Below are 12,378 nucleotides of genomic sequence, written 5' to 3' on the forward strand. Positions count from 1 at the left end.
CTTTCCGAAGGAATTCTTTGTTCTTAAAAGCACTGGAATTTAATTTGCTGCAGACCATGCTCAGATTTATTTGTAATGCTTGTCTACAAGTTAATCAGCCAAACAAGCGCTGTCTGCTACTGTTTGGCATTTAATTTAGCATTTATTCTCTCTCTCCCTTTTTCAGGATAGTAAGCAGCTTATAGGAAGTGGTAGGTGACAAACTTGGTCTATTTAGGATTAGTATATTTTATCTAGACTTGATTGAAATTGTGCTTACTGAAATTGATAAGTCAAAGGGGCAGCTGCAGAGTCTGCCCAGATTGTGATTATTTTTCTTCTTAACAGTTGTATGTTTTTAACATGCTGCATAAGTTTTCCAGTTAATGTGTGGGAGGAGGCATATTGCAGAAAAAGTAATACTTTGTCCTCAGCATTTTTGTGTTATGTACGTACACAACTCTAACCTAATTCTTTTGGGTTTTTTCCTTCCTAAAACAAAGTATGCTTTTTCTCCTAATTCCCCTTAGAATATTTGAAATACTAGCTATCCCTACTTGAATTGTCTAATAGAATTCTTGCCTGTAAAAGTCTTAACTGAAGATCTGCTTGTTTGTCTGTGGTGGAACAATACTGTCCTGCTGTGGGGTGTGTGGAAATTGCTAAGCACAGTGTTGAAGCATTGGTGGTTTTGTTCTGAGAGAGTTTTTTGGAGTTCAAGGTCTTATAATACAGAAGAATAGAAATATCAGTATCTGACAGCAGATGACACTGAGGAATTGAGTTCTTTTTGCAGTGATTAAAGCATATAGGAGGGAAAAGGATGAAATCTGAGATTTGGAAGTAAGATTGTTACTTTGTGGGATTTAGCAGCTGTTTCTTTGATACTGGCATTTAATTTCTCAAAATTTATATTGGTGGCTGCAGTTCAGTAGTCATGAATAGGATAGTAAACAAGTCATCGAATTGTTGAGGCTTTGAAACTTTTCTCATTTTCTTAATAGATGCCAAATTATCTCTGCAGATACTCAGTATTTGGTGACTGATAAGTTAGTAGTAACCACAGATGCTTAGGCATAAATCTGAACACCAAATATGTGGATATTAAGTGCAAGTTTTCCTGCCTTTTATGCTGTTGAAATCTTAGTTTTACTTCTGTAAAGTATGAATTAGAGCTTTGTATCTGCTGTTGAGAAAAGCAGTTTTAAGTTCCAGAATTTTTAGTAGTATAGCAATTTATCTAGGAACAGTGTGAATGTATTTTACCAGTGGATGAAGTGGTGCAAAATCAGTTACTAGGTGGTGTGTGTTATTTTAAGTATGCCTTTGTTACGTAAGAATGTGTATTTTGAAAGAAATATTTTCCACAAGGGAAGGGCAGAAATATTAAAATTGGTATTTTGGTGAAGATGAAAATTGTTAGTATGGTTTCAAAACATAAACAAGTTCCTATTTTCTTTTTGTGTGTTGGGGAGTCAAAGCTTTAATCAGTATCATGTGGAAGACAGTGTACAAGGTGTATCCTTTTCTCTGGTCCACTGGTTTTTGTGACTAAATTGCTTCTCTTGATGCGCATTTCAGGTTGGTTTTCTATTTTCCTTTCTGAACCTTTCTGAAGGTTATCAGTTGGTGCCACTTTTTCTTTTAGATGCTGTTGCATATTAGACATAGATTACCTTTCAGCACATACTTTTACCATGTATTGCTGATTATGGTGGTCAATTGATTGTAGTGTTATCATTCGTTTTGAAAGTATCTATAGAGTTAATAAAGAGTATCTAAGAAAGGGTAGTAATGAAGCTGGAAAAAATTTCCTTGAGAGCTAAGGAAATGGAAGCCATGGAAGGTATGTTTGCTTAAATGAGGTGTTACTCATTGGAGACCACTGCCTCTGTTTGCTCTTGCTATTTTTAGCAAAAGCAGAGGTACACTAGATGCTTATGTGAAAGCTAGTGACAGCTGCTGCTTTGAAAAACTTGAAACTCAAAGCCCCAGGAATAAGAAAATAGCTCTTAAGTCTTTGGTAAAATGCAAGTGGGTAACAATATTGGGAAAGGAAGAAGGGTAAGATTTGAGTGAGATTATAAAATTAGGTCAGAGTTGTGTATGTACGCAACAAATGTGTTGTGAATGCATGTATATAAGCTTGTGGGATACAGCAAGAAGGCTGAAAGCTCTGGGACTCATCTGCTTGCTCGAAGGACTATATAACTAAGCAGAGAATGGTAGTATAAAAGACAACAAAAGGGGAAATAGAAAGGAGAAGAGGCAAAAAATGCATCTGACCAGTGCTAGAACAGCTGAACTGAAGCATGTGGTAGTTCGATAGCATGAGTTCTCTTCTGAAGCATCAGTGAGTGGAAGAGAAGCTGTGATTGAGTAGACTGTGAGGGAAATGCAGCTGAGTTCTGAGGCATCACAGTTTGCTTGATAAGGTAACAGTGTTGCTAGACTGCCTTGTTAAGCTTTTTAAGGTCTGTTCTCTCAGAGATACTAGCTCCAAATAAGGTGTAGCCTTGGCTGCTTTGTGAGGTGTAAGTATTTTATTCTGTCTGTGCCTGGAGATTCCTGAGCCCTCAAAGTCATGCTAGATGGATGTACTGGTAGATGCTATTTTGCTTTACACTGGAAAAAAGTTCTACCATTGGGTGCTGTAGTACATCAATGCATGATTTATTCTTCTTAATTGCACCTCACTTGATAAGTAAGCTTTCATCCCAAGTCCTTCAATGATGATCATGTCAACACAAGGTTAGCTCATCTCTCTTCTTGCCCCTTACCACAAGGTCACATACTAGCTTTCTTTCCCTTGGATTGGCACAGCATGACTTCTATGTCATCAAATCTAGCTCTGACTACTTAGGATTTTTCCCTTACTTGGAAAGGCAGCTTAATTGCCTTTTGTCCTTGAATTTCGTTTTTCATTTGAAAAAAAAAAAAAAGGAAAGAAAATTAAGTCAATATGTTTTGACTTAAAACTAAACTACATTAAAAGTAAAGTAGGCTGACAGAAAGGGATATGAATTTTCAAGAAATAGGATTAGGGGAACATTTGAGGTGAGGTCTTATGTAATTATGTGTTCTTCCAGGTAGTAGATCAAAGAATGTAGAAGAATTGATTGGACTAGTATTCTTCAAAGTCTGGTGTGTATATATATATGATAAGAGAATTTTCTAGAGCCTAGTCCCCCAGATCTCTCCAATCCACGGCCTCTTACCTTTTGCCAGTACTGGCCAGCCAAAAATCCCCTGTATTCACTGAGTTGTTGACTGCCACTTTATTAACCTGATCAAGCTGATGGCTAAGAGCTGTGCTAATGTGAAGGTCATCCAGGAAAGTAGGAACGAGAAAGGGAATGTTACACCACACTGGAGGCATTTATTTAATCCCCCTTTCACATATTGCTGTGTTATTTTGTTTCCATGCTGCATGGAGGTTGAAAGATTTCACTGCCTAAAGTAATTAATACGTAGTTGATGTCCATCATTTTCATTCAGTTTTAGTTTCTTGGTCATCTCTGAATTTTGCACCAAGATTTCATAGTTTTACATCCGGGATGGTTGACTATTTTTAGATTCGCCTTTTTCTTTCACTTATTTGTACTGAATGCAGCTAGCAAAATACTCTGTCAATCAGTGTGTAATGAAACCTGTGTCCACTCTTTACTCTTACTGGTAGAGTTACAAGACCTGTGTATCATTCAGAACTGGAACAGTCCTGCAGCAGAGGTTCAAGCAAGCCCATTTCTAAATCTGCTCCACAAAAGTCTAAATCATGTTTTCTTGAAGTAGAAATAAAGACTTGACACCTGTGACTAAATATTCAAGGTTTTAAACTGATGTTAAATCCGTTTCTGCACTGTATTGATAAAATCATTGCACATTAAACTGAGTTTCACTGTACATCAAAATACTTAAACCAAAACAAGCACCACATTCAGAAAAGTATCAGGTCATTTGCATTTTTAGTTAGGAGCTTGTGGCCTCTTCCAATAGAAATAGGAGTTGGTAGCAGTGTTTGACTGTCTGTCTCGTTTGACAGATACTTTTAAAGTCTTTCTAGATCAAATCACATCAGCTGTTAATGTGTTCCTTCAATGAAAGTCTAAAAACCTCTTGCTTCTGCTCTGGTTTTGGTTTTGCTGGGAACGAAGCCTAAGAGGATTACTGTATTTGGAATATAGGCAAAGATCTCTGAACTGTATGGCAAAATTTTTCAGTAGATCAACCTGTACAGTTTGTTACCAGCAGGGGAGCCTTCCTTGAAAATGGCAGTGGATAGTACATGGCTTTGGACTTCTTTTAACCAGATTTTAATTAAATGTGGTGCTATCTACTGCCCTCCTACTAAATATATCCTTTATATATAATAGTTAAATATGTCATACCATATCCCACAAATCTTGAGACATTTATGTGAAGAATTGAGGGACAAATGGTTGTGAAATATTTTAATGAAATGTGTTCCAATGGGAATAAATGCAAGAAAAGACATTCGCTGCCGAAATGTGAGACCTGACAAAAGAACTGTTTGGGGTGAGTTTAGTGTACAGGAATATATCTATCAACAGATGTCAAGTTAATTCAGGAGGTAAATAGATTAAAGCAAGAAATTGTGACATTCCCTGTCAGCAGACCTCAAGATACCAGTTGCCATTGGATTTAATCTACCATAAAAACAATGAGAATATTTCTCCTTGATATCAAGAGATTACAACCTTCTTTCATCCAGATTGCTTTTTTTAAGAGTCTACATCATAAAATTGAGACATGCTGATTTTATGCTGGAGATAAACTATCAGCCGAAGATGCTTTCTCCATTTGTGACAGCAGGATTTACAGGGGGGTTTCATGTGTAATTTAATGATGGTTGTATCTAGTGTCTGAATTTACCTACAAAGACTTAATTTTGGTCCTGTTGAGAAAAGGGTGGAGGTGATTAAAGCGAAATTTAAATGTTTGTGAACAAAATTGTATTACACAATAGTGGTCTGAGATTCAAGAATAGTTTGTAGGGGGTGTAATAGCTTTTATTAGAGTAACTGTATACAACTGAGAGGGAGGGGAAAGGCTGAAGAGCTTTTAGGCATGTAAGCCCTGTAATTACAAGAAACAATTAAGTTTTTTCTTTTTATTGAGTCCTATTACTCCAATAAAGCCATTATTTCACCTTCTGACACTGGACTCTGATACAGTTGTTACTGAACTTGGATTTTGTGTCCATGTGTGTATGGGTGTGGGTTAATTGAGAAAAAGAGTTTTTGCTAGTTCAGTGCACATTATCGAGAAGTTGTTAAGTATTGCTTTCTTAAGGGTTATGTTTCAAATAAGTAAATTTGGTAAATTACTCCAATAAAGCCATTATTTCACCTTCTGACACTGGACTCTGATACAGTTGTTACTGAACTTGGATTTTGTGTCCATGTGTGTATGGGTGTGGGTTAATTGAGAAAAAGAGTTTTTGCTAGTTCAGTGCACATTATCGAGAAGTTGTTAAGTATTGCTTTCTTAAGGGTTATGTTTCAAATAAGTAAATTTGGTAAATGACTACTGGTTTTGCTAGTTCACTGCACATTATCGAGCAGTTGTTAAGTATTGCTTTCTTAAGGGATATGTTTCAAATAAGTAAATTTGGTAAAGGAGATGACTACTGAAAAAATTCCTTCCAGAAATGGAAGAGGGTAACGTGTTTGGAATGTGGGATCAAGGCAAGAGCTTTGCATCTTTTCTTAGCTCTAGGGCCTTTCTGTAAGAAGGAAGATCGTAAGATAGGCAGAAAGGAGAGCATGAGCTTGAATTCTAATCACAAAGATCATAAGATAGGCACAAGGGAGAGCATGAGCTTGAATTCTAATCACTCCTAACAGGAGTTAGGGAGGGTAGATATGTATATGTGTGTTCCTTTGTCTTTGATTAAATATCTGGTAGTGGAAATAGAAGTTCAAATAGACTGAGTAGGTTCTGAAGGCATGACTTGTAGCTGAGCAACTTTTAAAATAGACTGAGTAGGTTTTGAAGGCATGACTTGTAGCTGAGCAACTCATAAGTTTCAATTATCTAGTACTGCATTAGAGTGTTTGCCCTCATTACTAAACCTGAAAAGTAGTCACATTGAAGGTACAGATATAATTGTACTCAAGCTTTCATACAATTATCCCTTGCCCAAAAAGTTGAACAAGTGTCCAGATATTTCAGATGAGTTTCTTGTTAAAGAAATCAATATTACGTGGCTTGTGGAATGTTGACTCAAATTTATTTCTGGGCAAAATTGCTTACAAAGAACAAAAGGAATTATTTGTTTCTAGAGAAATCCCCTCCAGATTATGAACAGTTTGCAAAGTTTTGTTTCTAGAGAAATCCCATCCAGATTATGAACAGTTTGCAAAGTTTTCTTTTTTAGAAAGAGTAAAGTGAGTTGAGGTATCTTTCCGTGCCATTGCCAAAGAAACCATTTTTGAAATCCATGAGGACTAAACTTCTTTCAGAGTGGAAAATGGACTTGTGGAAAACATTTTGCTTCTATTGCCAGCCATATACAGCTGCAGCTCTAATGTCATCCTGGTAGTACAATGACTTAAAGAAAAACTGAGCTGGAAGAGAACTAATATGTTTTATTAGACAGCTGATATGATTGCAACAGGAAAGATGCATTTTGATACAGAGATTATTTTTAGGTCCCTAAGTCTCTAAAGCTGGATCTTTGGTGAACTTCTGTACTGTTGCAGAAAAGTTGGTGTGTTCAGAACCAATACTCAAAATAGTATTTTTTTTCTGTATATCCCACTATGATACTTCACGTACATTTAGTTTTAAAGTTTATAATGTGAGAAATAGAGCAAAGTGGTATACTTTAATATATATGAACTCAAGATGTAAGATATTTTTAAAAAAATCTTAACATTCTTTGACATCAATTTTTAAAAAAACTAATGCATTTCTATTTAAAGGTGGAGTGTTTAGTAAGAGGAAAAAACTAATAGAAGTGTAAGATTGTTTTAACCATCTCATGTAACAACTAGACTAAGGGGACTACATAAGGAACAGAAATTTTGTATCTATATGTTCTGACTTTCTGATTAAGTCTTGAACCTAGTGGTTAGTAGAAGTTAGGTGAGGACTTCTGCCAGGAGTTTTAATGCAGAGGAAGATTCAAGCATAACATGCAGTGTTTATGTTGCAAAAAACTTTGTTCAAGTAAGCTGCCATGCAAAAATATCCCAGTTTGCATTGAAGCTGCATGGAATTTGTGAGATTTTTGTGGAATCAGGGAAAAATATGTCTTTAAATTAAGAACTTCCCATGAAATGTTCTGTTTTTACTGACGCTTATGCTAGGGAGAGCTGTTAGAAATGACACACATCAGTTCTTATAGCTGTCTGTTCAAGGCTGTCTGTTTGGAGAAGTAACGCGTTTTCTTGCAAGACATTGCTTTGGCATCTAAATCTCAGTAACTGGTTCTGGTACTGGTAGCATAAGTCTGTTATGGCTGTTGACGTAACTCTTCATGAAATCTTCCTTTAGCAACATGAGCTGTCTCTTATTATTACTGACTTTTTCGGCTGCAAAGCGAGGAATGAATGGATCTACCGTTCCAAAGAATACCGTCAGAAAGTGCTGCGTGGATGGCGTTGATAAAATTTGGCTGTTTCTTTCCGATACATTTGAACTGGTGATTATAGTAGAACTGTTTCACTAAGAAAAGAATGAGCTTTGCGAAGAAAATACAGGGATTTTGAAGAAAGCATAAACCACTTATGGAGGTCAGAGTTAAACTTGAGTGGTTAGAATTGATGTGTTATTCACAGTGAAGTTCCATCATGAAAGGCTAGAGCAAGTTGACTGGTATATGTAAGAATTACTTTGCCAGACAGTGCACAATAGTCATTTGTGACAGTGTGATGTTGGGAGGTTAAAACAGTAGTTCTGCATCTCATGTCACATGCATGACAAATAAAAATGCTTCTTCTGGCTTCTCAATAATTATGCTACCTAAGCCAGCTAGAGCAAAAGTGGCATTGTTTTGGGACAGTCTCAAGTGTTAGTTTCCTCAGTCTTCTTTTTGAACAACACACGGTGTTTCTGGTCTGTATATTGTCTTTTGTGGTGGGTTTTTTTCTGTGCACAAGTTTTGTGTTTAAAGAGAAAAAGTTTGGTTTAGGCAGACAGAAGTAAATGCATGCTTCCGCGTGTCTTCTGAAAATTATTTAACTTTTTTGTTAGAAAGTTTTTTGAAAGTACAAAAATAGTGTGGCTGTTTTGCTGTAACAGTTACAGAACAGTAATGTAAACAGAACTTGAATAATTCTATTGTTGTCTAAAAATCTGGAAAAAGGTCTAATAGATTCCTCTCTCACAGGTCAGTATTTTCCCAGATAGACTGTTTTCTTTCAGCTCTAATAGGTAGAAATAAGCTCGTATAAAAAATCTGGTGGTTGGACCTCTTCAATGCCCTGTCTGAAGTGACTGGCTCTAGGAAGGAGGAGAACAAATCAGATTATTTCAGTGTGTTAGGATCCTTGCATTTACATGATTTTTGAGTGCTGCTTGACAAAAGTTCTTCCAGAGATGCAGCATATTTTTTCCCCTTCTGGTTAGTTTTCCTTTCCTACGTATAGAATCGATGAAGAAATTCATGTAGGGTTACAGGTTGAACTTCAGAAAGATAGTAACAAGTTGGATCAAAAGCATAGACTGGTTTCTGTAGGAGATGGGATGAAGTTAGTGAGTTATGCCTGGTCTGAAGAAGAAAGAGTGAAACAATTATTTTATATGCTACTCAGTGAATTAATATGAATTGGAGAAGATTGAGAAAAATCAATTGTGCATTGTCTTCTAGAAACTGTGTGATCCCCTGAACCTCAAGTTGTTGGAGAGTGGAGGACACTAAAGTGAAAGTATTTCTGCATTTTCTGACATTTTATATTTTCCTACAGTCACTGCTAGGGAGAGGATAATAAGCCTTGGTTTGATACAGCACAAGTGTATAATATTCTAAAAGAATGTAAAAGCCAGGAAACCTCCATGTTTAGTTTATATCCTGTATGAATTGTGTGAGACTTTCAGAAGAAAAAAAGCCCACAGCAACAAAATCAAATCCCACAAAATAACTACTAGGACTCAATAATAGATTTTTTTTTGAGTTCAGTACATTGAAACAAGCAAGATCAAAATTGCAAATGGAAATTTGGAAGAGTAATTAGAGTAACAGTTTTTTACTTAATTCTTTTTGCTTCTTGCATTTTTTTGTTCTGTATTTTAGTCTGCTGTATTGTAGAAAGACTGCTTGCTGCTAAATGCAATGTTTAAAATTCCCTAAGATTGTAAGGGATAAGCTACAAATATGGACTATCAGGCAAGCCCTGGAGATTTAGTTAATCTGACCTAGATGTTCTTTTGATGATTGAGACCTGCAGTATGTGAAAACACTTCTCAATTTCAAAATGAAACACAAGGATATCTGTTGTATAACTCAGCTGTCCTTGTAGTGACAGACACATCAATCATTTCTGAACAGGAAAGGATTTACTATAAAAAGTTTGCAGCTTTGGAGCTGTTGAGTTCATTGGCATTCGGATCAGCAATGATATTGGAAGTTGTAAGTGAATTCAGCATTTGAATTTTACCATGTCCTAAAGAGGATTAGCTACAAATGCAGGCAACATACTTTTTTCTTTTTCATTTTCAAGAGCCTGTTGTGTAAGATGTTAATTCTTGACTTAGTTTTTAGCATATTTTATGTGAAACTGCTTGGTAGCTCTGAAAAAAGCATGGAACAGATACCTATAAATATAAATAACTGGGGGATAAGGGGGAGAGAAAAAAACCCAAACAACTAATTGGAAAAAAACCCCAACATATATCTGGAAAGGAAAACTGTGTTTATATTACCACTTTTGAATTCTTGAAAAGCCACTATTTTTCTGTAACCTCTTGAGTAGAGACTATTTTTATAGTATGTGTAACCAGGTAGAGGAGATGCTCCATGTTGAGGAATGATGGGGTTAGTGTCTTTTTGCAAAACCTTACAATGACTGCATAAAATGCTTTGGTTGATTGGCAGGATTATATGGCCTAACATTTACTCTGCAGAACACAGTTTCCTATATATTTAGCAAACTTTAACAGGTTTGACTGAAGTTTTGCATGCTGATTTTCTGAGTTATGCTGAATTATTGCAGAAAGATGCAATGGTAATAATTCTGCACTTAGAGAATATGGGAAAAGGAAGTTATCTGTGTTTCAAAGAGAGAAGGTAAACTGGCTTTTTCAATGGTGATTGTTTCCACTGTTTGGGAGCTGAACCTTAATGAACCTAGCTCTTTGTTCAAAGTGGTGTTCAAGTTTTGGAAGTTGCACTTCACATTTAAACAGCAGAGATTTCTTAACAGCTAAAAGCCTTCAAGAGTCAAAACAACATGTTTCTCTGTAGGGATGAACAGACATTTCCTAGGAATTACTTTGAGCTATATTAATGTGAGTCTGGACACCTGAAATGAAAGCAGAGTCCTCTCTGTGAATGATCTTTGTGGTAAAACAAGATAGTATAAAGCATGTAAATCCAAGTAGTCTGTGGGAGGGGAGAAGGGTAAGAGGTAAAAATTATAGATGTTTTGCACACAGTTTTTTATCTGTGACTTTTCTTAGATGTGTTGGACATGAGTACTGGAATGCTTGTGAGATGTTTTCTTTAAGAATGTTGACCTTTCCTATCTTTATTTAAGAATTTATTTAAGTGGAGGAACTGCTATTTTGGTTATGGTTTGTGATGCTGAGAAGGCACAATGCGGTCATCTATACCAGGTGGAGTTTCAGGGTATTCTGTAGCTGTAGTCTGTTTGAAACAAGCATGGCTTTCTAGTTGCTAAGGTATTGTATTGCAGTGGTGTTGAATACAAACATTTCATCCCCAAGATGGTTTGGAAACATTTGGTGTAATTCTTTACCACGAGTAATACAAAGGATTGCTATGGGTAATAGCAATGATACCCTATTACTGTGGTAATAGAAATTATTTAACATTGGAGTTCATCTGAAGTGTATTTTAAATCAGCTCTCAGCAGTGTCCAACCAAAAAGGAGAATTGTCTTCTTGAGTGGCTGCAATTTTTGCATCTCCTAAGTGCAGCCTGACTTGATTATTTGTGACCTTGTAGTCTCATTTAGTTTTCAAAAAACAAGCAAAAGCTATAAACTTTTATTGCAAATACATGTATTATGTTTGCTTATCCATAGAATGTTCTATGTGAAATAATGTGTTTCTTGTGGAAATATTTTACAGACTCCTGGCTTGAGAGCACACTCTGGAAGATTACAGTGGTTTGCAAAAAGGTGTATAACAAATAATGAGGTATGTGACTCGTATGATGTGTTCTATGGAACTGTCATTATATTCCAAGAAAAATTGTTTCGAAATATTTCCTCGCTTGATTTTTATGTTTGTGAAAGGACATGTGACAGGCTGATGAGGTGAACTTAATGCTCTGTGTAAATGCTGGTGTTTACTTAAACAGAAATATTATTTTAGCTGAATGCACACAGCATGTATGTACACATAGATATATATAAATAATTGTTTGGCTGAGGTCTAACTGTGTTCTTCTTTCTTTTTAAAGATGGAGACTTTGGAACAGTTGGTACAATTGACTCAAAATCTATTTGAATGTGACAGAGATGAGATGTACTACTACCTTCTTCAACTGTGTGGTAAGTGAGCTTGAGATCTTTTCCATGTTGTAATCTGGTTTTGTTTGTGGTTGGAGATAACCCTGGAGGGGAGTTATATCTGGATAAGCAATTAACCTAAGTAGCATTTCTGAGGCATCTTGTGAAGGCTGGAGAGGTCAGCTTGTTTTTTTACCTGCAGACCTGAACACTTAAAAAGGGCTTAGATAGTACAAGTTTTCCAACTTGTGTTGCAATTTGAAAGTTAACTCTGCTTTGGTTTTTAATATGTCTGAACGAGAAGAAATGCTCATCTACTATCTTCATAGCTGATAAAAATTTGGGGACTCCTGTAATCGCATCTGGTTCTGAAAGGTGCAGATACTTTTAAATTTGCTAATTCTTCCCCAGCCACAACCTAATTTTTGCATCATGTATAGGAATGGAACAGTTCTTAAAACTGAGTTCATTTCTTCACTACTGACATAGTGTAGGATGTCTTTATAGTGGTTTTCATTCCTCTTTTCTGTCTTCAGTCTCTGCTGGTTTTGTTATTCAGTGTATCATACTGTATTATACGTAACAGAAGTTTTGGTGACTATATTGTGCTAAGTTCAGATACAGAGCACTGAGTAGTAATTTGGGACACAAAGCATTACAGGGTTTGCTATGTACTTCAGTAATGTATGTGTGTATATATAAATATATTAATGACTGGTGCATTATATATATACACAAA

At 36.0% G+C, this 12,378-nt stretch overlaps 1 protein-coding gene across 1 annotated transcript in view; it reads left to right on the forward strand.

The window, feature by feature from the left end:
• Positions 1–11,681, forward strand: part of LRPPRC (leucine-rich pentatricopeptide repeat containing) — a gene marked incomplete at its 3' end in the record, with an annotated part of 51,721 nt that extends 40,040 nt beyond the window's left edge. Inside the window, exons 25-26 of the mRNA XM_009070087.1 lie at positions 11,257–11,325; positions 11,591–11,681. Of these exons, the coding sequence (XP_009068335.1) occupies positions 11,257–11,325; positions 11,591–11,681 (160 nt within the window). The remainder of the gene's footprint in view (positions 1–11,256; positions 11,326–11,590) is intronic.
• Between the last annotated feature and the right edge of the window lie 697 nt (positions 11,682–12,378).

This window comes from Acanthisitta chloris, unplaced genomic scaffold (assembly GCF_000695815.1).
Source record: "Acanthisitta chloris isolate BGI_N310 unplaced genomic scaffold, ASM69581v1 scaffold11502, whole genome shotgun sequence".
NCBI lineage: Eukaryota > Metazoa > Chordata > Aves > Passeriformes > Acanthisittidae > Acanthisitta > Acanthisitta chloris.